The sequence below is a fragment of the Hippoglossus hippoglossus genome, chromosome 8, assembly GCF_009819705.1.
Source record: "Hippoglossus hippoglossus isolate fHipHip1 chromosome 8, fHipHip1.pri, whole genome shotgun sequence".
Lineage (NCBI taxonomy): Eukaryota > Metazoa > Chordata > Actinopteri > Pleuronectiformes > Pleuronectidae > Hippoglossus > Hippoglossus hippoglossus.
This window is the reverse complement of record NC_047158.1, coordinates 5,570,309-5,597,062: the sequence shown is the minus strand read 5'-3', so window position 1 is coordinate 5,597,062 and position 26,754 is coordinate 5,570,309. Positions and strand designations below refer to the sequence as shown.

General features: G+C 41.1%; 1 protein-coding gene across 4 annotated transcripts; it reads right to left on the bottom strand.

Moving 5' to 3' along the window:
- Positions 1-29: 29 nt before the first annotated feature.
- gas7a (growth arrest-specific 7a) lies at positions 30-26,499 on the bottom strand. 4 transcript variants are annotated; one of them, XM_034593650.1, is made up of 11 exons: positions 26,380-26,499; positions 22,536-22,598; positions 17,034-17,123; positions 14,950-15,065; positions 11,926-12,000; positions 10,545-10,623; positions 9,445-9,576; positions 7,986-8,109; positions 5,960-6,039; positions 5,475-5,573; positions 30-2,260 (listed from the first exon to the last, which is right to left on the bottom strand). In XM_034593650.1, the coding sequence occupies exons 1-11, from the start codon at positions 26,491-26,493 to the stop codon at positions 2,147-2,149; spliced, it is 1,086 nt and encodes a 361-aa protein (XP_034449541.1). In that variant the 5' UTR covers positions 26,494-26,499; the 3' UTR covers positions 30-2,146. The 4 variants fall into 4 exon arrangements, with proteins under 4 accessions (XP_034449541.1, XP_034449543.1, XP_034449544.1 ...); XM_034593652.1 differs by lacking the exon at positions 26,380-26,499 and adding an exon at positions 23,806-24,061; XM_034593653.1 differs by lacking the exons at positions 22,536-22,598; positions 26,380-26,499 and adding an exon at positions 23,806-24,036.
- Positions 26,500-26,754: the final 255 nt, after the last annotated feature.

The following is a 26,754-nucleotide window of genomic DNA, read 5'->3' as shown; positions in this document are numbered from 1 at the left end:
GTACAGTTACGTAATGAAATACCTTGATATTTAATTTTCAAAGAGGAGATTATTTTATTTTGGACACTGCATTCCACAGAACAACGTCTGGACAGAGGTCACATATGATCAAACATTCTCAAAACATCAGGAACAATGGGTTTAATGCACGTTATGAAAATGTTCACCACAGAGGGGCAGTTAACTCAACCGTTACGTCATCGTGAAATTGTTGATTCTTGTCAAGAACATTTAGTTGGAACATAACTTGTTACATTTAGTGCACAATATTGACACACACTGATAAAACCTCTACAACACATATCAGCTATTTGAAGCCTGCGCACGAAGCCGTTTGGATTAAAGGAAAAGTCTGAACAAACAGAATCCATCTGATTCAAAATGCCACTTTTCTTCATTTCATGAGAAACAAATGATCAGTGTGTTGTTGAGAAGGCAGGTAAGCATTTTCTTTCATGTGCCTCGATTGAAATTTTAATTAAAATTTTTACCTCCGCCAGCCAAATAGGTTATGTTGTCATCTACGTTTGTTTGTTAAGAGGATTCTGCCAAAACTACTAAACCAATTTCCATTAAATTCTGTGGAGGGTAGGGCCATGACCCAGGGGATTTTGGTGTGGATCCGGATCAGGGGGCGGATGCAGGAACTTTTTTTCACTGTCTTTAACGTTGCGAAATATTTTTGAGTGTGTGCAATTCTGTGCAGATCCAAATAAAAATCTAGATCTAGTGAAATTAAATGTGGCATATAGGGGGACCGTTGGACCTTGGCGGAGGTATGTGCTCTACCTTTTGAAAAATTGAAACAAGCGGCTTTAGAAAGGTCATAAAATAAATTCAAAGCAGTTAGACCACAAACAATGTAAAGACAGAGACAGACAGACTGACACACACTTACTTGTAAACACAGACACATAATTTACATGCAGTATTTGATCAAATGTGTTTTATCTGCATTTGTGCAACTGGGATGAGTCAGCTGGATTTTGCTCCACTCGATTGATCCATTTAAAAGAATTCACTACCTTTATCTTCTCCCTAATTTGTTAAATTTAGCTTTCTGCTGCATTTCATGTCTTTTATCGAACACTACTATAAGGATATTCTCTGTACATTTACCAAAAATAAAACAAACAACATTGTACAGTACAAACACCTCAGCGGCCCCCGAAGATCTGCGGCCCGTTAAACATTTGACAGCAAAATACATCTAGCCTGTATGTACAAATGTACACTGATGCAGAGTAGAATATATCAAGGACATTCCAGGTATATAACCATTAGGCACTAAAAGGTGTTTCAGTGTAACTTGGACCACCTTTTTACTCCGGACTGATCCAAAAAAGACCCTGGCCTAAATCTTGATCAACTACCTGTTGGAACGTGTGATAAGAATAATCAAATTCACATTCCAAAACACAGTATATGTGTGTATATGTGTGTGTGTGTGTGTGTGTGTGTTGAGGTTACTGGATATTAACTCTGTACACTTTAAGTCAATTTCTTAGTCTGAGAATTGATTCTGCCTCTTTCAAAATACAGAAAACCTTGTAAATTCAATGACTATACCAAAACAACCATCGTGGTTCCACAAATTGTGCAGCTGTCCATATACAGTGAAAGCAAGATATTCAAAACATGCATGTCCACCAAAATGAACCAGCAAAATATGAAAATATATCATATTCATTCTACGATCTCCATATGTGTTCATATCTGTATCTAAAATAAAGGGAAATATCAATAATAAGACCTATTTTTGTTTGGTTTACTCAAACTGGAAAAGTGTTGATTGAAGCTAAACTAAATGATTGAAAATACATATATATTTTTTTAATAGTTTCAACTTTACAACAGGTAAACAGCAGAGTATGTTAGATGGCATTCAGTAAGCTAATGTTGATTATGATAGGGTTAAAATTTAGAAGGAACATGCTGGTAGTTTGATCTGTAACTGTTTCCCGGCCTCAGACTGTGTTGTAAGTAGGACCTTTCCTCCTGGTACTCCAGTCAGAGAGAGGATGAGCAGACCCCTGTGATCTGAACGTGTACCGTCCGTGGACCAGTGGTGTTAGAGATGCTCTGGAACACTGTGTTGTATAATACTGAAGACAGATCGAGCGACTGATCCCAGGTCACCTTGGTTTCAAATGTCCATATCCACAGGTCGAACATCGCCGGTTTTATTCTCCTTCACCCACAGCTCTCTGTCTTTGGCTGGATCCACGTTCTGCAGCAGCTGGTCGACCGGCTCCACCATCTACAAATACACAAACCGTAAAATGATCCCATCAAACATCAGCATTTGTTCATTTATTATTATTATTATTATTATTATTATTATTATTATTATTATTGTTATTGTTATTACCTCAGCAGATCAGATACAGTCCACCGAAGGGAGCGTGACTCTCAACATTTAGTTGTCATAAACTTTGGTTTGAATATTCATGGTTTTAAGGGAATCGTTTTGTTGTTTAAAAATAAACCAACATCTTAGGCTGATGACGTCATTTGGAGCCAGAATCTGCTCAGTAGTGATCGTGATACACGGCGATACACAGGCTCGACCAATCGCGTGTAAGTCTCAGCTGTCAATCATGATATTTCTCACTGTTATTTATAATCAAATCACTACTTAAAACCCAATCTTATCAGAGACATGAACACTTTAACATCAGTGTGATCAGAGCTACCTAAAATGACAGAAAACTTAATTTGACGTGTACTTTGACTTTTAAATTTTCCCATCATGTCCCCTCTGCGAACATAGTGGAGGCAGGGTTTATGACCTATACTGAAGCCAGCCACCAGGGGGCAAACATCACTTTCAAGAAGCTGTTGTCCATCTTTATACACAGTCTAAGGGTCAGCTACATTCCACAGGAGGGAGAGTGAGCAAACACCACGATGTATGAATGTTTAGTTGCCATAAACTTATTTGAATGTCAATGATTTTAAATGATCAGTTTGACATTCTGAAATACAATTAGTTTAGAACATAGACTTCTAACAGGGAGGGACATCTTCTTTTTTACCAGATTAAACAAATAAGCTATAATATGTTCATTAAAGATTGGTCGTAGGTGTTTTTTTTGTTTAAACCTATTTTCAAATTGTGCTAAGCTGAGCTAACCAATAACAATGCAATCCTGACCACATGTGGATGTGTTCTAGCCAATCAGATTGCATTCTGATCACAATGACTGCAACATGTGCATTTACACCTGCATGATTTTTGTTTAGTTTTTCCTTATCTAGTGTTGAAGTAAGCAAACTGCCATGAAAAGGCTTGAATGAAAGAGCCTTTTAACAACCTTATGTCCTTTTCTCTCACTCCACTTCTAGCTCCAACAACCATAAATCACTTAATCACTAATATGTTGTTTGCGCTGTCCTATTTTAGACTGTAATGAACAGTTAAGGCTCCATAAAAAGGTTAATGATAAATATTAAATCTACCTACTGTCTGTATGTGGAACACATATCTCGCAAACCATTCATCTAATTGATTTCACAATTTGCAAGTGTATTTGAAATTGCCCAAGAAAGTGCAGTGCCGAGTTAGGTTTGATTTGGACATGTGATACGTTAATACAAACTGAATAAACAGGCAACCAGTGCTCTGTAGTGGGACAGTGTTCCTTCAGTCTGTGGACCGAGTTGAACATGTCTTCATCTACGTCCTCAGATAAACTACAGCAGTGGTCGGCAACTGGCTCAAACCGGTCAAAATCGTCGCCAGATCATTTTAATAATCTGATTATTTTTATTTCAACATATTGGACTAAGACACAGGTGCTGGCTACAACTCTTTATACAGTGACTTCCTCTTAACCAAGTTGGTGTAATGCTTTATACTAAGCTGAATAGCAGAGCTTTGAATTTGCAAAGTTGTGAACTTGGGTTTGAAGATTGTGTTGATTGCTTAACGGATCTCCGAAATAGCCGACATGCACTGTTTGAAAAAATATCGAGCAAATTCAGTTTTGATTGATGAAAAACAACAATAATGTCTTCATTGCAGATAAACCAGGTAGGATGAACACAAAGTTTTCAAACTTCACTCTGCACCATAGACTGTGTATAAAAAGCTCAGGACACAAAGAATAAAAAGTGACAGTATATTGTAGAACTGTTTGAGGAGGACTCACTATTGAGAAGGAATAAAGCATTAACCCAGGACAAGAGAACAGAACCTTATAAAGGCAGATTTAGAACACGCACTGCAGTAGCAATAATTTATCACAGGGAGCTATGTCATGTTTAAACTGTTATCAATATGGTTGATATATTGTCTAATTAAATATATGACTCGCCTTTGACTTTGGATGCCAATTCCATAGTGTGCCATAATGCTGCACAAGGCTGCTTTACTTTAAAAAGCTGATAATCCACCTTAAATTATTACACTCCTCCAGCTTTCATCTGAGAGTTTGAGTGTCATATTTTGTTTTAGACTCTCTTAATACATTTCCAGCCTGATGCTGTATCCTTTCAGTTTCGAGCATCACTAAATGTCAGGGAGTATTAGAGTCTTATTTTCTTTATTCGAAAGAGATATATGTAAACTCTACTAGCAGATCATCCATTTAGGTTGATCTGTAGTGAGCGTATCATCTCTGAGTAATCCATCTTGTCAGGCAGCACACAGAAAAGCACCCTCATGGTATCTTCCCTCAGCGCTGACACATCATGTCTCCTTCGATTTGCAGGGTTTACTCGACACCCCCGTCTCGACGAGCAGAGCGTCTGGGTGGTTTTCACTGAGGCACCGAGTGATGACAGTGAGTGTGTTGGATTAAAGACTGACAGATGATCAGCGATGGCTGAATCTGTCTCTACATCTACATTCATCGAAGGGCTGCCGTTGCTAGAAAGTCCCACTAAAATCAGTTCAAATCACTTGGAAACCTAATAACAGTTTGCTAATCAGTTTGTGGATCAGCTTTATCTGCATTGCATCAATTGATGCTCAGGCAAGTTCTGCAGTCATAAGGTGCATCTTTTTTCCTATGATTTCCAAGCAGATTTATGGATATTTATAGGAGACGAACATCAGAAAAGATGATTCCCTCAAAAAGTGCAAGTGACACTTAATCTAAAAAGATCATTCATGTGTGTTTAATGTTGACTGAGTTACGTCTCCGAGAACACAGCAACCAGGTTTCAGTTTTCAGTTCAGGTAATTAACTGATTTGAAAGATATCCCTCTTGTGGAAAATATTAATATATTGTTGTTACCTGAGTTTCCAAAAAATAAATAGTAGTATTATTATCATATAGTTATAGTATGAAAAGTAATAACAGATTTAAGAATGTTAAATAGAGCATTTATATTCTCCATTAAAAAAAAACATTTTTTCTTAACTCATCATGGTGTTTGTGTTTTTTTGAGAGAAAGGCTAGCATACCTCTCTGCAGTGATTACAAAGTAAATTAACAGTAAAATGCAGGAAAACAAAGAGACTCACGCTCTGATTGAACATGTCGGTTTCGTGTCGCAGAGTCGTGTACTGACGTAGATGCTGCTGAATCCACTCGATCCGTTCCACCTCCAGTTTCTCCAGCTCCTGAAGAGGAAGATATAGAAACTGATCAGCTTCACCCACCTTAAAAAAAACTCAATATTGAAAAATAATAAACTCTTTCCAACCTTATTAAAACACAGTGTGCTCAGATATAATGAAGCCACAGTTCTTCCTTTAACACTAACTCTGTTTGCAGGTTTAATAAATAAATGTATATTATAATAAAAAAATAAATTATTATGCAATAAAAATATATTGTTATTACACCAAAAATACAAATTCACACCATCTCTATCATCAACATTTAATCATTTGAGAATTATTTTCACTTCTTAATAAACTAAATAAATTAATGAAATAATAACCTGAAAATATCACATTTGACATGAGTTTTTATTTTTTCAATTCTCCAAAGAATGTTTTTTTACCATGCTGGTGGTGACCATCTCTTCAAACCATTTGCACTGGGTTTGGTTGTACAGGTCCACGCAGCGCATCAGGTCGTCTCCTGGAGAGAACAGATGAGAACGTGAGAGGTCAGAGGTCGAATATAAGTGCTTGAGTCCACCAGAGGAGAAGATCAGAGTTTACAGGGGATGTTTCTTTTCACGACATTTCCAAATCACCTTTTCAGCCCTGAGTGTGATGCACATGGAGTAAAATCCAGAAGAGGGCGCTCACATGTTACTCATCAATGAGTTTGTTCCAAAGAAAACTTTACTGTTAAAATTAATAATATTAAGTATTTGTAATCATTTTGTTATGTGTTTTTGTACCAGCCTCCAATCAAGCACAGAACATATACATCAATAAACACTTAGATCTTTTATAAACCAGCTCCTTAAATATAAAAAAAAAACTTCTCATTTTAACATTTGAAAAGCTGAACATTTCTGGGACAAACTTGAAAACATGTCGCACTTGGTTTGACAGCTACTATTTTTAAATGGCTGCTAAAATCCTGAACTGCTCACATTTGCTTGTAACTAAACATCAGATTTTTGTTTGCTCAGCTGATCCATCACAGACCAGTCATGGTTAAATGCAGACTTCTGTTTTAGTGTCCAACATTTATATATTGTTTTTTTGTTTTAATTTTTTTTGTAAATATTCAAAGGTCATTGGAGTTTCCACAGCTCCATTTCAACCTCTTAGAACCAAAATTAGAAAGATTGTTGTTATCATTATTTATTTCAATATGAAATCACCAAAACAATGTACTGTAAGTAAACACATTTACTCAACCACTGTGCTCAAGTATAATTTTGAGGTATATTTTACTTGAGTTTTTCCTTTTTCTGCTTTATACTTTTATTCCAGGACATTTCGGAGAGAATTATGCTTTTCAATTTGTTCTAGTTACTTTCAGGTGAAGTTTTCTGCATTATATTGTTACATAATTTAAATGAAACTAGTGTCTCTAAATCTATAACCCACCTTCCTTGTTATGTTTCAGATGGCCATGAGTTATTAGCGGTTAAAAAAAAAAATGCTTCTCAATTTCAATTTTAGAGAAACAGTTTGAGGACTCAAAGTGACGGCCCCTACAGATTTGTCTTAGGACTCTTTGTAGGGGCCCAACACACTGTTTGGTTTCTCTACAATACTTTTAATTCTAGTGCTCCATTTGGAAATTATTATTTCAACTGTACTACTATCCTTATTATTATTATTTTATTATCTTTTTTAAATCTAATCTCATTTTGTTCTGTCCTCGTTTCTTTATTCTCAATGTTTTATGTGTGAAATGTGCTGCTTTCGAGGTTGGGAACCACTGGACCACTGAATTACATGTATTACCTAAAATCTGTCTACAACTGGAGCAGCTATAACAGTAAAATCCATTAATACTTAAAACGCGTTTTACTGATATTGATTTTATATTTCACTTTAAATTTAAACGTTAAATGCACGACCCTCGACCAAATCCAGTACATTTCAGCTCTGTTCCCTGATGAAGCAGAAGCTGCTGCTGTAGCTCATTTAAATTCATCCGGTGAAGGTAGAAACACCTTCTCGTCTCTGGCAGCGAGCCCAGTGAGCCGTGATGACATTTGGCTCAACCTTGGGGTCACAGCGGTGATCGACGTTACAAGGCAGACATCATTTAACTGTACCTATGAGCAGCATTGATCAGTGCTGTGGGCTGTGACTAATCTACTGATGGGAACAGAGGAGGAACCTGATAAGAGATTTTTTTCTCTACTGGAACATTTACAACATGAGCTCATCTTCTTCCTCAGTAAAATGTCTCAGGTTAGATTTCTGTCTTCTGTTGTGTTTGATATCACTTTGCTTTAGTTTGTTCTTCTTCATCACCTGCTGCTTGTTTAGGTCCTTCTACCTTTTCTCTCCTTGCAGACTGCTTACACCAGTTATTTGGTGACATCTGAATAACTGCATTGTCCCGACTGTCTCTTAGCAACACTAATCTCTGACTCTGTGACCACTGACCTGCTTGTGTGGATTTCCGCCGGGCCTTCTTTATGTCCTCCTCCGTCTTGTTGCTGAGTTTGATCTCCAGCTGCTGGGTCTTCACCTCCAGATCCTTCTGCCTGTCTGCCAGGGCTTTACGAGACTACACACGCACACGCACACACACACACACACACACACACACACACACACACACACACACACACACACACACACACACAAACACAGACGTAGAAACAATGAGTCATTCACTATAATCCTCAGATTTACGGGACCTACATCTAAGAGTCATTACAGCCTTTTTATGTCGGCTACTGATCTCCTCGCTCAGATCCTGCTCTCATCCTCTCATCCTTTTCCTAATCCACATCATTGAGTCTTTTCTCTTATTCTCCACAGAGACACCTCATCAAGGTCGTGGCCTGACAGTGTTTGAAAGGTAAACATTCAGCTAATAGTCTGGCAAAAGCCAAGGCAATCTTTTCTTTTCTCCGACAGACAGATAAGGTCATTTAACTCAGGTAATTTAACTCAGACATATAAAAGAAAATTGGAAACCACGCCAAAGTAGATGTTATATTTTCAGAAAAAAATGGATTCATGTGTAACATTTAAATTGCTGCTGCATGTCATCTTGCCAAGCAGCTGGTTGGTTCCTACCTGCTGTTGTTTCACGTATAGACAGGAATGAGTGTAACAGAGAAGTCAAGAGGCCTGATGGGAATATCGAGAGTTTTGTCATGTTTATTAAATGAAGACGTGTTTATTACCCACAGCCCGCGGGAACTGGAGAACGCTGTCAACCAAGAAATTAAGGTTACACTACCATCTTTTTTATAGAAAATATCACTTTATATGCTCATAAGCAAAAGATCTTTAAAGCTAAACTGACATGTGATGTGTTTTTTTTTTATTGCCTTAAACCTCCTCAACACGAGCATTAAATTCTTGTTGTTTTTGATTATTAGGGCGCGAGCACCGAACGGTGGGAGGCCCTATTGAAATTGTAAGGATTATTCTTATTCTTATTATTGTGTACCAAATGAATTGGCTTTTTGAGGGCTTTAATTATTATTATTATAATTTTTGTTTGAATATTTGGTATTATTACTTCTAAATTTTAATTTTAATCATTGTTTTCCATCACACTGTATTGTTTTCATATTATTATTAATCCTGATGTTAATCTGATGTGTACTGAATAAAAAAAAAAATGTTATGCGTATTAGTTGATTTGTTATGATTTTATATTTCAAACGAAAAAAGAAAAGCATCCATGAAATTATTTAACTGGTGGGAAGCAACAATACGGTTCTGTATTAAGATGTGTGTCTGTCACTAAAGCTCTTTCATCATGTAACCTTGGTCGAGATTCACTTTTGGATGTAAAATACTGGCCTGTACGTACAGAAGAGGAACGAGCTGAAATGCAGCCCAACTAAAAGAATAAATCTTTGTGGGGTAAATCTCTCAGTACCTTCTCCACGCTGGCGTAGCGACTGGCCAGCTGCTTCCTGAGGTCAGCGATATGATGGTCGTATTTCTTCAGGTCCTTCTTGAAGTTGTCGGCTCTGAACGTCAGCAAAGGTTTCTCTACCTCAGAGTGGAGCTGTGAGAACAGAAAAGAGCAGAGTAGCAGTGGGCTCTGTTTTAAGAAACTGCTGAAAATTATTTTAATACATTCTCAAAAATGTCTTATGACATGTTTTCACTTTGTCTTAAAGCCTTGTGGAGTATATCGCTGGAATTTCTTTTATCAAGAATAAAATTACATCTACTCTCTGCTTGATTCCACAGGCTCAACGTGTAAAATACATTAGTCTTCCCAGGAAACTCTTGCACATACTGACATTTTTTTCGCAACAATTTCGTACAGTTTACAATATATCTGCACTTTGAGAGATTGATCAATGATAAATGTTTCCAGGATTTTATCGTTTAATTACAGGACCTGTAAACCAAAGCGTGGAGTGAGTTGGTGGAGCATGGAGGAGCCTGTATGCTCGTGGGAGGGGGATCGTCAAAAAACGTAACTAATTAATTAGACAACGATGGGTAGTGAGAAGCTCAGGGGCTGCGTCTGAGGCAAGTGTGTGGTTTCTGCATCGCTGATAATTAGAACGGGGGACAGGTCATCTTCATCGGTCAACACGGTTGAGGGAAAACTAGCCCCATCACCTCGGGATGTGGATCAGACCAAATTAGTGCAGCTGATTGAAAACATGAAATGCTTCAACACAGACAAACCTGCACATTGTTACAGCTTTGTTTTTGATGGTGGCACACCTTTATGTAATCTTCTGTACTTCTGCCTCAAATTTTTTAACTAGCATGTCACTCATACCTCCACCAGTGCCCAACAGTCTCCTCCTGAAAACACATTTAAATTCACTAAATCTATTTTCAGAAATACAAAGTTATTCAGATTACTTTCAGAAACGACACATTCCAGAAGATGAATTTTTGCTTAAAAAAACCCCCAAACGTCAACTCAGTTATCAAAATAGTTGCACCAAGAAGCTAATCGTCTTCAGTTCTGGATGAGTTTGCACAATAAAAGCCCACATGAGCAGTTACCTTGTTGGAGAACTTGAGGTGAACCTCTGCCTCGTCGTGGAGACTCTTCTTCAGCTGAGTCCAGGCTTCTCCGAGAGTCCTGAGAAAACAGCAACATGAAATAAGTCAAACACTCTGTTAATCAGCAGAAAAGGTATCAGCAGATGAATCCTTAATGAAAAACAATCATTAGCTGATGCAGTCCTTGACACACTAGGCAAAGATGAGCGTGACTGATAATAATCTAATGTGACTGTCGGGGGAAATAGTTGAGTACTTTTACATTTAATACCTTAAGTACATTTTCCTGGCTATACTTGGAGTGTACATTCACTTTTACTTGTAGAAAACATTGTATTTTTACAGTGTGGTACTTTAACCGACTCCTGATTGTAGATATGATTCTGTACTTTTTGATACTATCAAGGGTAAAACTAACAGAAATTGTATCTTTTCAAACACATGACATTCAAAAAGTATCAAACTATACTTTCAAATGTCTGTGATGCTACATCCACACTATGAGATGTTCACTTGAAAATGGCGTTTTCAAACTAAAATGATCTCTGTCCACATGAGCGCTTTAGCTCTGTATCAGTTTTAATCCCTGTCCATGCTAACATGCTTGAAAATGCATATCATGTGACCTCTCAAACATACTGAGTTAACAGGAAGCATTTGATTGTTAGATTACTTGAATAATAGCTTGTCTCCTCCACATGTAAAACATGTCTCCTACACGTTGTGTCATTGTCAGATGCAGAATTGAATTGCACAGCATCTGTTAGCAAAGGGTCAGCAACGCTCGTAATTGATGAATTGTTACGTTCTACACTGGAGTCTAATGCTGGGTCTTTCCATCAGGAAGGTGGGGTCATGTAATAAGAGGTTGATGAATCAGCGAAGTCCTCGTAGTAACCGAAAAGACCGAAACATCTTAGTTTCTGCAGTTTTCAAACTAGAACAGAGCCAGTTTCCAAACTTCTTCCGTATTAGCAGCTCTAAAACTCGGCAGTGGTGTGGACGCCAGGCATATCTCTAGTAGATTTGATGCGTTTTCAAACGAAAACATAGTAATGTGGATGTTGCCTTAGTTTCATTCTTATTGATGAAAATAATCACGAAATTTCCAGATCTTAAAAGATTCCTCGAGACAAATCTCATCTCACTGATCCTGAGATCTTCACAAACATTCCTCTTTTATTTTGGTGAAAGACCAACCCCACATCCACCCTTTCATGAGGTATCTTTCTTTGAATGGTGCATCAGACTCAGACTGCAGAGTGGGAATGGGTCTATTTTAGAGCATCCTATCTTTAGACAGGGTTCTCTTAATTACTGCCACTATCTCCTATCAGTTCAAGGCATTCTCGTCTTGCAGCGAAACGTTTGGTGCACTCACCCTTCCTCCTGCGCTGCCAGCGGGCTCAGAGAAAGCTTGGAGAGGTTCTTGGCGTATTCCTCCTCGATCTTTATCCTGAGACACAAACAGAGACGGAGAGAAACATGTGAAGGCTGCCTGGCTCATGAGAGGAAAGAAAACCATGTCAGTGAAGTGATTAAATCTGAGGTTATAAATCATAATGTGATTTTAAGATTTAGATCTGAGAGTGAAGTTGCAATTATCTCAATAAGGTCGTACTCACAATAAGCAATAATCAAATAAAGACATGTTCAGTATTCGGATGTTCATCGCATTACGTAGATGTGTACACGTCTTAATCACATTATAACGCCCTATTGGAGTTTTCACAGCTATGTCGATGTCCTAAAACATCGACATAGTACAGACAGTATAGACGGTTACCAACTACATGGATGACTGGGTGTAAACCAGTTCAAGATTTTGCAAAATTAGAAAGAAAACACATATAGTGTACAGTAGCATCGTACTTTCAGCTATTTCAGACTGACGTTTTAAAACTGGTGAAATAACGTTGGACATAATGTTGACATGAGTCATCATCAGGTTCTTTAACATGTATACAGGAGTGTGAATGGAATGTTCCATTAGCAACTCATGTAAACAACAGTCTTAGTCTGATCTTTATTCAGTAGTTGGAAACCTGGTGTCCATGTAAACGCAGTCACTGAAAGACTTGAGCTCATTCAGAACTGATCTCCTGTCACATTAAACTGATTGATCCTCCTCTTAATACTTAAAGCTGGTCATTGGTTCAGGAACGAATCACTTCCTGTTTATTAACTGCAGTGTGATCATCTGCTGCTGGTTTATCTAATGTTCAAAACAACAGCCATTTTCAGCCTTTGTTTATTAAAACCAAAAGCTATGGAACACACGACATGTACATATGAGGGGAAACAGCGTTTTTAAAAGAAAGCCTTTAATTAACTCAGACTTTCCTGATTCAGGTTTTGCTTCACACTCATAGACTGTACATAAAGATGGAAATGCAAATTCAGCTGCAGCCATTCATCACGACAGCTGAGACTGATTCACGATTGGGCGATCATACTCTGGCTCCAAATGCACAAGAAGGAAGCGTTTCTATCCATGATATTTTGGCTTAATTTCTGATCAACGAGAGAGGTCGTCCATCTTCATATGCAGTCTATGTTCACACTTATGCACTGCTACAATTCTTTTAATATGATGTACTTCAATTTCTTACAGTCTACGCATTATACACATATTTTTCAACAATTACATTTTATTATCATTATAATTTATTTTTCATTCAGTGGGTTATATATTCCTGCATTCGTAATCTCATTATGATTGTGAGTAAAAAACCTGCGGTGATATTTTACAGAGCGTCTGTTCCATCCTCTCCATTTTAAAGATGGAAATGCGATGTGCTCATATTTGCCCTGAGGGTTTGTGCCCTTTGTGAACTTCACATCCTCCACCGGTCTCACATTTACCATCCACACGTGAGTAAATCTGTCACCTGGAGAATGTCACGGAAACCGTTGTTTTACCTAATTTTGGGATACTTGCATCCCATAGCAGCACAGCAACATTAAAAAAAGGTCGTCGCTGGATATGAGGAATCCTCGTGAAGGATTTGGGAGACGGCAGCCTCTTGAATCTGGAGAAACTTTGCTCATTAACTTCCCACAACTCAGAGCGGAAATTAAATGGAGCTATTGCAGAATGACATGGAGCTAATTATATAGGGGCTTTATTCTCCATGTTGCTTTTGACATTGTGGCAACTATTTCCTGTATGCTCCGTTTAATTACTGGCTTCAGGGATTAATTGCAGCCTTGAGCTGTAAAACAAAAGTCTGAGACCAGCGTCCAACAGATCCCTTTAAATAAAGAGCTTTTTCTGTGTGATGGCTGTGGACCTGCACCGGCTGTTTAAGATCTTGTCTGTGCTCTGGTTCATGTCTCCAGTGTTGATGCTCCTGAGCTGTGAACAACTCTCCCTGCTTCAGTCCACCACACTGAGTCCATGTATCTGATGATCACAACTCAGAGCAGCTTCGTCTTCCTGTGAAAACATCAGTTACCTCGGGCAAAGAACTAACTGATGTCTTCACCCGTCTCTCTTTGTTTGTTACCACGGTTATGCAAAAAAACTACAGGACAGATCAGCGGAAAGAAGTGGTATGGCTGGGTCAGTGAAGAACCCATTCAATTCTGGAGCAGATACGGATCAGGGATTTTTATTCACTTCCTCTAACATTAGACATTTTTGAGTTTCTCAAGAAATAACTCCTTTTCATAACCTTTATGAAACATATCAGGTATCTGAAGAGTGCCACTATCTATGAACACGTGACATTTGTTGTAGATCTGGATAATGATCCCGCTTTTGTGAATCAAAGTTCATGTTTTTAGGGGGATGCTCTTCATGCAGTTTCAGTACAATAACAAATATTTATTGTTGTTATTTTAGAAAATGCTGATAACAATCCCGAGGAAATGTTCTTTTTCCTCATGTGTAAGAACATGAAGGAACAGCCCATTTCTTGGGGATTATTTTCAGTGACAAATTAATCCACATTTGGTGCTTCAGTGTGTATTTCTGGCAGCAGGATAAATTGGACTGAGTCTGGACTGTTCATGGTCACGTCGTCCATTGATTTTATTTTAATAGTTTTTCCAAAGTGAGGAATAAGATGCGTCATGACTTTAGATAAACAGATTGAGCAATTAATTGATGGTTTGGGTCTTTTTATGGGATTTTCTGACAATGACATAAAGCCTCGGCCATAAAGATTTTACTGAAATATAAAGCAGCTGCTGTACCTTCTAAGTTCAAACCTTTGTTGTGTTTGTTTAGCTTATTTCATGTTATTTACGTCTATCACATCTAACATGTTGAAATGGGATCATTTATGCCTCCAGCTCTGTGTCTGATGCTCTTCTTAATGAATTAATACAAAATAAAATAAACACAGTCATTTCGTTTCTGTCGCTATAATCCAGTCTCCTCTGACAGTGAAGCTGTTACCTCTCATGGACAAACTCAGCCATCTCTTTCTGCATCTGTTTGCCCTTCAGCTGCTTCTGCAGAGGGACCTCGAAGCCCGCCACAGAGGTGGTCCCCTGGGGGTCTTTCTTGTCGGTCTGAGGAAGAGGAGAGGATCAGTCAAACATGGAGAAGGTCTGCAGCTACGAACCTCATGGTCAGAACGTCCAGCAGCGTCTCTTGCTCTGTGTTGTTTACATTCGAGAGCATGTGGGTTTGTGAGGATGAGTCAGAAAATATCAGCATGAATGTGTGAGTCACACTTGCAAGTCGAGGAGGGCATGCGTTGGTGTGCGTGCGTCAATCACTGAGGGTGGATGGGTATTATGTGTGTATTCAAACAAAGAAATGTCAAGCAGGTCTCAGTGAGTGATGTGCGTCGCCGTGTGGAACCGAGGTGCAGGATTAATGCCTTGGAAGCACAAACCACCACGAGCAACACAACACTACCGGCCAAGAACAAGAAGAAAAACTGTTGGAGGAAAAAGGAATTGGATATCAGTCAATAATGCAGCCTGAGGGGTTTTCAACACAAATCTAATTTAGGATGGAAACGTATGGAAAGTGAAAATTACAAAAGCCACTAGGGAGACATTAGAAAAAGGAAATTCAGAGTGTTTGCAGAGATGCCGGTCGATCAGTCGTCTACCTGTGATCCTCCAACATGAAAACAAAACTCATCTTATGGTAAATTAGAGCAAAGTGTTGGATCCATTTTGAAAAAAGCAAAGAGTATATCGACTGTTTCTGCTGCGTTTATTCACATAATTTTTAGCTCTCAGCGGTTTGGAGCATTTACCAGCGTGAATATGTTGTAAAGGTCAACAAAACATTTTGACAGGGACCTTCTGGAGCGATGCTGTGAGCGGTCAGCCGACGAAAAACACAAACTGTGCAGAAACAGCACAAAGTGAAAATTCTTTGGTTCAATCACAGACTGTGAATAAAGATGGACGACACGTCAGCCACAGGATGGTCAAGTGTGTGGACCTCAATGCCACGGCTCCACACCACGATCGCTGGTGACTCTGTATTATGGGTTTGATGAGAATAAACAATGGACTTCAGTTGATATGAGGTGTTCATATTGAAGCACACTATGTTTGTATAGCTGCTTTCACACTCCGGAGGTTCTCTGCACTTTCCCTGTCGGGGGTGCATGTGTGAACGCAAATGTCAGCGTGAGAGCCTTCACATTATATCATAATATAAAGGCCACAGAAAGTTCGGGAGAATCCGATGTGAGAACACGGCAGGGGGTCCCCCGCTGGATTCACCACAAGCGAAAGGGGGGTCGATACTTCGAGCACACGACAGACGCAAAAATGAGAAATAGAACCTCCGAGTTGAAAAGGCAGAGCCATACACGTAGAAGACACCAAGAAGTTGTCTAGAGAGTTTGTTTGTCTGTGTGTTGTCAAGAAAATCATGTGATCTCCTCAGTGGTTTTAATGCTGCAACACCCCTCGCCCGAATAATGTGGAGGATTTGTTGCTGTTGTGAACACGTCTGTGCAGAGAACGTCGGGTAAAGATCGGACCCAATTCTCTAGACTTCGCAGGTCTTGTCTGAAAATGGCTTAGTTGCTCCGGACATTTTGCAGAACTTCTCCTATAGTAAAATGTCTGATTAAGTCCATTTGAGAATACAGCAGGGAAATGTCTGGAAGATGTATAGCGAGCGAAAAAAACTGAAATACATGTATCTCTGGATGAAAAACGCCAGTGTTGATGTGCTGTAAACAGAAACATGTGACACTTGACATGCAGAGGAATTGCCTTCTGTATGTTCGAACCAGACACCACCCCTGGCCTGGACGTTCTGGATATTTTCCTGTTGTTGTCAATGTATCTGACTCAGACAATCTCCTGCTGCATTCTTCATATGTAAAAGGAACACTCCTGAAAATGTCGGGACCCGATTTTCTGGACATTTTCTGGAGTTTATGTCTGAAAACAGCTCAATTTAAATACATCTGAGCTCTTGTTTCCTACATGTAATTACCACTTGGTGATTGCTGTTTCTCAATTGTTTTTATTGTGTTGCCATATTTTCTACAGTCTCACCCAGAAGTTGTCGCAGTAGCTCCATTCGTTGGGTTTGAGCAGCTGCTGCTCCGGACCTTCACCAGGCAGAGGGAACGTCACACAGTTGATCTGAAGCAAAGAGAAAGACAAAACAAAAAACACATGAGACGAGGATGAAGAACAGTGACAAACAAGAGCTGCTAAAGGCTGAGAGCCAAACGCAGATAGGAGGCTGAAATATATCTTTGATAGAGTGAGATAACAGGCCTGTGTTTCGTTTAGTTCATGCAGATGAGAGGGAAAAAGGTCAGACACGAGTAAACATGTTGGCCGTGCAGAAGGTGACCCATGAGCCTTCAGGGGCCAGAGAGGGGAAAACAGAGACATGAGCTGAAACCTTCTCTCCTGCATCCCTCGATTTGAACAAATGAACTTTACTCACTTGAAAGTCCGTGGTGTTGCAGATAAACACAGCCAATACTCAGCCTGAATACAGACTCCACAGTCCACAGCATTGGCAATTACTCTTGGGGCTTCAATTATGTAATGTTCACCGTCTGTGAGCCCTCCCTCCTGGCACGGGCGAGTTACCCTGTGTGCCATGTCAACCGTTGCTGTAAACTGCACGGGTGTCCAAACAAGGATGCCTCAGAAAAAACACACTGTGTCACAGGGTTTGCAGCCCGAGTTTCCCGCTGTACTGCCGTTACGCCAACTGAAGGAGACACACGCTGTGTTTACCAGCTCGCTCAGGCGAACTTTCCTCTATCCTTTCCCTTTCAGATTTCAAAATAAAGGCGGGAGACAGTCATGTTTGCCAGCTCAAGTCAGCAGTGTTACAAAGAACACCAAAGGGAGGCAAGAGGCTGAACAAAAGACAGCGATGAACAGGATTTTGGCCCATACACATGGATACTGGAGTCCAGTGTTCTGAAGGAGAAGTTTGTTGACTGCATGTTAATAAATATTTAAATGGCCTTATCGCTGCTTACCACTATATTGCAGAGTCAACCAAAATATATATTTTTATGTTAATACACTATACTGCTTATAATTACTGACAGGGGCAACCATGCATCCGATATCTATATCTTTTCTGCAAACCTGTGTGGGGATAGCTGGAGCCAAGCTGACAGTGGGTGAGAGGCGGTGTGCACCATGGACAGGTCGCCAGCTTATTACCAGAAACCGGAGCAAACCCTTCTGGAGAACAAACCAACTCCACAAGGCTAAGCTGGGATTCAAACCATTTTGCTGTGTGGCAACAGTACTACCCACTGCGCCACTGTGCTGCCAGACAGGGGCACATGAAGAAGAAACAGCTCAGAGACGCACTGACTATTTGGGTTTAAGAAGAAGGAGAAAGTGACAATAAAACCCCACATTAGTACATGTATTATTGCCATTAACCCCTTAACAGACGCCCTCATTTTTGTGCAGAGGCCTGAAAAATGTTCTGATTTTAATTATAGTCATGACTCTGGTCTCCTTTAAGCTTTACAACCTTGGGTCAATAAGTTTTAGAGCCACTGAGCCAAAGTTACAGAGGCACTTCTTTTCATGGCATTAACAAGGGAATATCAGGAACATAAGGCCTGTGAAGTCTCAACCAATTCTATGTCAGCAGCTGTTGCAGTGACGTGAGGATCCTTAAATAATTTACACAGATACAACCAAGAGACTTTCAAACAGCATTAAGTCCAGTACAGAACAAATGGCACAGAAAGTAGCACTAATAATTACCTACACCTCAGAGGTTGTGTTTTCATCTGCGTTTCTTTGTCTGTCAGCAGGATTTCGCAAAAAAACACTCTTCCATTTAATTAACACTTGGTGGAAGGTGTGGAAACCAAGGAAGAAAACATTACATTTTGGAGCAGATTCAATTAGGGGGGGGGGGTCCAGGAATTTTTTAAGTATACGCTCTGCCAAAGAGTTTATATTTCCATCTGTTAGCTAGTAAGATTACTGCTGATCCAAATGAAAATGAAATGTGGTTTTCATAAGGAGACTGTCAGGCCTTGGCAGAGGTCTGACCTCTGCTGAGTGTCATCCTAGTGGTATTGGTAAAAGAATCTTGTAATGCAAAGCTCACTTTGTGTCTGTTTGGTGCTGGGCAGGTGTTTTGCTGACAGCTGACTTTAGTTCCACATGTCTGGGTAAATGAAAGACTCACACCTGCAGTATGTGCAGCCAGAGAGGACCAGTGTCGAGCTGCAGATCATTTTCCTTTTTTTCTCACATCACACCAATACATCTGACTTATTTAAATTAAAAAAAGTATATACATATAAGGCTTTAATGTGTAACATCTCTTTCAGGGGACTTTGGACATTTTCAAACTGAAAGTCTGAACCAAGCCTCATGTCATTTTTTTTACATTTGATCTGGTTAGTTTGGTTTTCCCATTATAATGTAGGGAGCAGACTAAAGACTGTTTTATGACATACGTGCGTCCTGTCGTCATCAGGTTGGCTGCGTCTACCTTTACTTGACATTGGTTGGTTTGTGGACCGGCGTGTGTCTGACGTCGGCCTGTTGTTAGTTCAGCAGGAAATTGTCTTTCTGTTTGAATGGAAAAAACTAATGAACTGGCTAATTTGGTTTGTTTCATTGCCACTGTAATTTCATTGAGGTTTTACTACCAGCAAAATGAACGTTTTCCTTGTTCAAACAATATATCGCCGGAGGTGAAGGCTGCAAGATATCAAGCAAGCCTCAACCCGACTTACGTTTGGTCCATTGTTCTGGACTGGAGTCTGAGGAACCTTTTACTCCTTTAGTTCAGACTAAACTGAAAGGTCTGAAGGTCCTGACCTAACAATGTAGATGTAAAAGACCCTCAGTTTCTTTTCTCTCTTACTGTCTTTCAAAATTCATCAGGGTTTTTACAAAGAGCCAAAAGTTCCAATGAACACTGGACACTGACCTCTTCATTCTTTACTCTGGCCCTGCAGCACTTCATTTCCAGTAAACAACTTCAACAACATATGAGTAATACTCGTTCTATGTTATATAATCACCAACATCCAGAGGAACTACTGATATGGCTTCGTGCCAAACGTGCACGCCGATACGACAGAGAACAAGTGAAACACGAGCGGGGGTATGCATAAACAAGAGACACAGTAACCGGCTGTAATCTGGAGGAGCAGCGGTGTGATTTACTCCTCGTCCCGACCAGTCACTTTGTTCATTTTCTGCCTCAGAGATCATACTGATTGTCACGGGCACCAGATTTTCCATTACGCTGGCGGCACATCTATCATGGCTGTTGTTTATCAGCCTCTCACACTCTACAGAAAATGAGACCATTCATCTACAGGGAGGCTGTCTAGTGAACTTCTCCTTTACGGCCGCTCAGCGAGGTACTCCAGGGCTGGGAATAAAATATTAATACAGATTACCTTCATGACACAGCGTGTGATAAATCCTTGTGGGGATGTTTGAAGTCCAGCCACTGGAACGTGGGATGCTGCGACATGCTGTGTTGCCATGTTTCGCACAAAGCAAAGCTGCGAGCGACATACAACTGTGGAGATTTGTTGAGTGAACTGGGACATTTTGTTCTCACTCAAAATTCATAAACATCAGCATCATGAGGGATGTACATCCTGCCTACAGGCTGTGTGTATTTCATTGCACATTTTATGTTTTTATTTTGCTCTTTTTTCTTTGAGGAAAGAAAAATCATGACACAGTCCAGGAATAAATGGCCCACAAGAGACATAAAAAAAAATAATGGGTTGGCCGTCAAACAACTTCAACACTTCCTCTCTATCTACCTCCAACATCAGAAGCAGAATATTTCAGCAAATGAGACTGTAGGATGCTCTGCCACTGTTGCTAAGCAACAAATTACTTTTGCTGGAGAAGACCCCTCTATCCCCCCCCCCCCAGCCTCTACAAATACGCACACCTTCCCATTACAAAGCAATCTCAGATTTCCTCTCATTATCACCCCTCATTCCTCCCTTCTCTTACTCCCTGACCAATTGAAACGCTGCGTCCCAGTCTCGCCATCGAGGCATCCCCCTCTAACGGGCGGCATGTACGGCAACAAGTCAAACTGAATGAATGTTTAATGAGCTGGAAAACATCCGAGGCTGAAACAGAAGAATCTGGTCTGATTGGCCGAACCACATCGAAGGTGAAAACAAGGTGACAGAGCTGGAGCGGCTCCTTGATTCTCCATGACGTGCAACACCTCAGCATCCCGCGGGGGTCCATTTTGATGTGTGCGTCTCCATGACAACTGTGGAGGGGTTGTGTAATGTGAGGTGCATCGTGGCGAACAAAAAGACACCTTTCTGGACTGACGTCATCCAGACACAACTGTAAATTTCATCTTTATAACCTGTATTATTTTTTTAATATATATTTCCATTTGCTGCAGCAAAAAAACGAATTGTGCAAGATTTTGGTTAACACGGCTGCACATTGTCACACGTCGACACTTATATATGAAAGAAAACTACTGCTCTCATGTAAATTCAAACCATTTAGAGATGCTTTTTTTATTTCAAACTGAATGTCTTCACTGAATAACTGAATGGCTCTATAGCTGCTCCACCACCACCACCACCAGCTTCTATGCCAGTATTTTCCATTTCAACACCCATTAATCAGTGCTATTGCTTTTGTCACCATGGAAACTGCACTTGCTGCATCCCTCGCAGGGTCTGGTTGTGGTTTTTCACAATAGCCAGACTGACAGCTCCCGCGGCTGCAGCAGGTCGGAAAGCCCACCGAGCGCAAAACCAACACCCGCGAGACACGAAAACCACGTCTGCCTACCTTCATTCACCATCACCAACAATACCACAACTGCCACATTCACCTCATCCTCAGTTCGCCCCCCTCCATCATTATGGCATTAAGGGCTAAACGATTACATAACCACAGCTACTGTCTGGGCATCTTGAAACAAAGGTGCTGTTCACTTAACAGATTGTATCCTGGTGGAGGGAACGGACTGATACTGAGGAGTTTGCAGCATCAATTCTACTCAGAGCAAATAATGCATCTGGATGAAAAGCAGCAGCAGCAGCAGCAGCATCTCTGTGTGACCCATCGGAGGAAAAAAGGGGATATATAATCCCACAACTCAGTGACAGCACTCGGAGATCCCTTCTGCATCTGGCAGGCAGAGGACTGTATAAAAATACCAACATCAGTGTACAGGTTACCAGATCGGCTCCGTTCTTTACACACACTTCAGGAATGTTTCAGCAGGACGGAGATGTGTTTGAGCCTCTTGAGAGGAGAAATTCCTCTTTGACAGGCGTGAAATCAATCTTATAGATTGAGAGCAGTCAAGTCAGGGAGACACTGCTGCTTCTCCTCCATTCACACTGATGTCCAACACGCAGGGAAGCTCCATGTTGCTCCACCAGGACCAAAGATGCACAACAAACAATGTCAACAGATGAGAGAAGAGAAGATGAGGCATGAACTTATGTGATGGACACAGGGATGAAGATGGAGAGACAGCGGAGAAGAGGAGGAGAAGAGAGGAGGATTAAGTTTTGGGGTACTCACCGTGATCTTGGTCTCCTTGACCTCCTTGATCTGCCTCCTGGCTGGGGAGACGGAGCCGAGGGGCTGGGGGGTGAGACAGGAGGGATCGTCAAAACTCTCCTCAGTGTCAAAGCTGGCTTCCATCATCATCCCTCTCTTCCTCCTCCTGCTTCTCTATTCTAGGAAAGCCGCTCTCTCTCTCTCTCTCTTTCTCTCTCTCTCCTTTCTTTCTTTCTCTTTCTGCCTCCACGCACTGAGGCTGCCTTCAGTCTCCCAAGCTTCAGAGAGAGTGGAGGGGAGTCGCTTTGCAGGGGGAGGGGAGATGAGGGGGAGTGGGGAGCTGTATCGGTGGGAAGGGAGCGTTAGGGGTGAGGAGCAGGAGGAGGAGGATCAGGAGGAGGTGTAGGGAAGCGTGACGAAGTCTAGCCTCCGGTTAAGCTGCTGCCACATGGGTTCTCAGGTTGAAGGCTGCAAGGAGGTGAGGGGGCTCTGCATATGCACCTGAAACCCCCCCCCCCCACACACACACACTCCCTCTATAACCCTCCCTCCTCCACCTCCTCACCAAACACTGAGTCGTGGTTGATGGAGATGCAAGGATGTGAAGGAGAAAAGGGCATGAAAAAAAGAGATGGAAAAAGAGGGTTAAGAGAGTCAGAATAGGATGAGGAGGATTTATTTACACAATACTTGCCACACCTCCCTCCCCAGAGAGTGAAGGAGGAGGGAGCAGCAGCAGAGGAGGGGGTGGTGGCATTGGCGGTGGGGGTTGGTTTGATGGAAATGGCTAAATAATGATCTAAAACAGACTAATTACGATTGGGAGGGAAACAGGAGGAGGGGGAGGAGAGCTAGAGCAGTAGGGAAAATAGGCAGCCAATTAGATGCAGCGTTTTTGAGTGTGTGGGAAATGTGTGTGTGTGTCTTTGTGTGTGTGTGTGTGTGTGTGTGTGTGTGTGTGTGTGTGTGTGTGTGTGTGTGTGTGCGTGTGTGTGTGTGTGTGTGTGAGACTGAAGGGGTTAAATAGGTGTGCTGAGGAGGCAAATTCAGAGACAGGACGTCAAGATACAACAGAAATATTTACAGATATTTTTGTGTGTTTATGGTAAGTATGTGTGTACAAGACAGCTACATCGTTATCATCTTTCGAATATGACAGCGTTTCACCCGAGGCATCAAATCAACACCAGCCGTGTGCACAGCCGAGCAACTTGGATCACGCACATGATCAGAGCTGGTCCAACAAAACCATCGCAGCCTCAACAAACCCGACATCCACTCACACTCTCACCTTCTCTGTACAGAACATGGCGGAGGGCAGCTCTGATCACCACAGTCCCAGTCCAGGTTTGTTTTTTGGGGGGTGTCTTTGGGGGTAGGGGGTTGATCCGGGGCCCCAGTGCTCCCAGCTTGAGCGTCGACAGTCTTGGCCCGCCTCCTTTACCAAAACTGTCAAAGACATGTGGCGTCCAAACCTCAGTCGCCCATGTGGCCCCAGGGTCTGTCCGTCTATACGCTCCTGTGTGATCATGATACGGTGTGCCATCATCTGACTTGCAAATAGTCACGTGGGTTGGCATGTAAAGGACGTTGGCCCGGGTTCATCAGAGCTGCGGGAGCGGCCCTGCCTTCACTGAACAGACTGTGGCAGCTTTATCTCATGAAAACACTGAATTCAAATTGTGAACTGACAACATTGCAGCAAGTGTGGCTTTGATGTTTGTGCGCAAAGGCCCCACGAACAGTATAACTTCAGCGACTATCTGATATTTTATTCTATAAAATGAAAGATAGCTGAGTCCAAGCTGATACCTTGAAATTGTTTAAACAATCCAAAGATATAAAGCAGCAAATCCTCTCATTTAAAGGGCCCATATTGTGTAAAATACATTTTCTGGGCTTTTACTATCAGTAATGACTTGAAGGGGGTCAGTAGGGACCCTCTAAGTATGAAAACAGGACTTTTTCACTCAGTCCATTCTAAGAAATATGTTATCGAAACGTCTTGTTTTGTACTTCCTCCCCCGTATGAGTCATTCGGGATCACACTCGTCTCTCAGCCCCACCCAGCCGGTACCAGTCCAGCCTCCAAACCCGCTCCCCATCACCTCCACCCCTCCTCCCCTCACACCGAACGTGACACCAAGCAGGCATGTTGCTGAGCTAGCAGCTTGTTAGCTACCACAGGCTAACCACAACAAACAACACTGAAGAAACACTGACGCGTGGAGGGATGCAAGGAAGAGAATGTGTCCGTGCACATTCCTCCTAAGAGCGTTACTGTTCGAGACCAGCGGATATGCTTTATTTCTTCTGACGTGCCGTGTCGCTGTGCTCAGTATGGAGTAACGTAGACGTTACTCGGGACTGAAACTCCATTGTGAAACTCCGTACTGTAACTCGGGACGATACAAACTTGAACAAACATGAGGACGGTGTAACTTACCATTCAGAAACATCCTGTGTTTAAACGACTGTAAATATGTGGCTGGTCTTCTATATCCAAACACAAAATAACGTGTCTTTCAGCTGTGTTTACCAGAGTGAATGCACCAGAATGAGACCGGTGATAGGCCTGGTCGCGTGTGAATCAAAGTGCAGTCAATCAGAGGAGGGGCTCAAGAGGCAGGCGAAAACAGCCTGTTCTGTCTGCAGCTCCAGAGAGGGGGAGAAGAGAGGACATGGAAATACACATTGCAGCAGTTTTTTCGACTTTAAACCACTGATATATCATTTTAGGGGTACCAATACCTGAAATTAAATCCCAGGAAGTTGCAAAATATGGGCCCTTTAAGAAGCTGGAAAGTGGGAATGTCCCGCGTTTAGCTTGCGAAACAATCAACTATCAAAGTCGTTGTTGATAAGAGAAAGAAAAACGTCAGCAGTTGTAATTCCAGTAAATAGTTCAAGTGATGAAATGCTCTTGGAACAGCAGGAACTATGACTCCTACCCATCAGCAGCACATGGGCCAGGGTTGGGTTGGATGGACACGATGACTAAACATCAGCTTTTTAAAACAGAAGATCGTTATTTGTTTGCCGTTTTCAACCATGAGTCAACATTGGTTTCATCCAAGATGATGATCACTCCGTTAACTGTTTAAGTTGTCAACGGGCACAGACCATTTTTCTTCTAGATGCTACTGGATAGGGCTACAACCAATCAGAGAAATGAAACACGTATTATATCAACAAACAATCTCCATTGTTGGAATATACCTCTCCACAAGTGCAGCAGCCATCTTGGTTGTTAAATACATCACCAGCACTCCTCCTCCGTCGGTTATACATCAAACCGGTTTTAAACAAATGGGTTTAAGTGGCCCAATCAATCTCATTCAGCTGTTCTTTTATCTCCGTGTTTGATCTCCACCACCTCCTGGGGGAAATATCTGGTTCTTAAGCTGCTAAGCATTTCACTATGATTACCAGCTCAGCTTCCACTCTGGGAACGCTGCCTCCTGTGGTAAAAAATGTTGACCACAGGTGAGAGTGAACCAGAACAATAAAGTTGTGGGTTGGACAGAAAAACAATGAGGTGAAAGACAAGCTCCATTAAGGAAGTAAGAGGTTTTCATATTGTGTTCGCTTTAACCGTTGCATTGTGGCATGTTAAAGCCAATTAAACTTTTAACATTTCTATGTAACAAGGTTAAGAGGGCATTGATAAACGATATGTTCCAGAGGGTAAACGACATATTTCGTCTACTCTGGAGGATTTGTCAACAGATAAATTATTGATCTTTTTGTGTCAGAACTAAATCTAATTCATCACATGAAGCCTCATATTCCTGAATCTTTCAAACTGTCTTGTACACCAACAATTTGTATTGTAAAATAGTCATTTCTGGCTAATACAACGTACCTGTTTGTTAATGGTCGACCTCCTCAAAGGAACATCTGTGGTCTCTGGGGGCTGACTGGCCTTTGCACTGCTGTGGCTTCCACTGGCTGAAAACAAACAGATCATATTCCACATGTTAATGACTATATTATTGATGGCTGGAGTCTTACTATTGTACATTGACTCATTAATAATGAGCAGATGGGAAGTCAGCAATTGACAATTCAACAAAAAAACTGAAGAGAGGATATTTACAGAGAGTTTGATATTTGACATTCCAACATAATATACCGAGCAGTTGAAAAAGGAGCATTTCGTTTATTTTCTGTTAATTTAAAGATAATGTATAGCACTTGCTGTACAGTAATATGTAGGTGCTTTCTATATATAAGCACA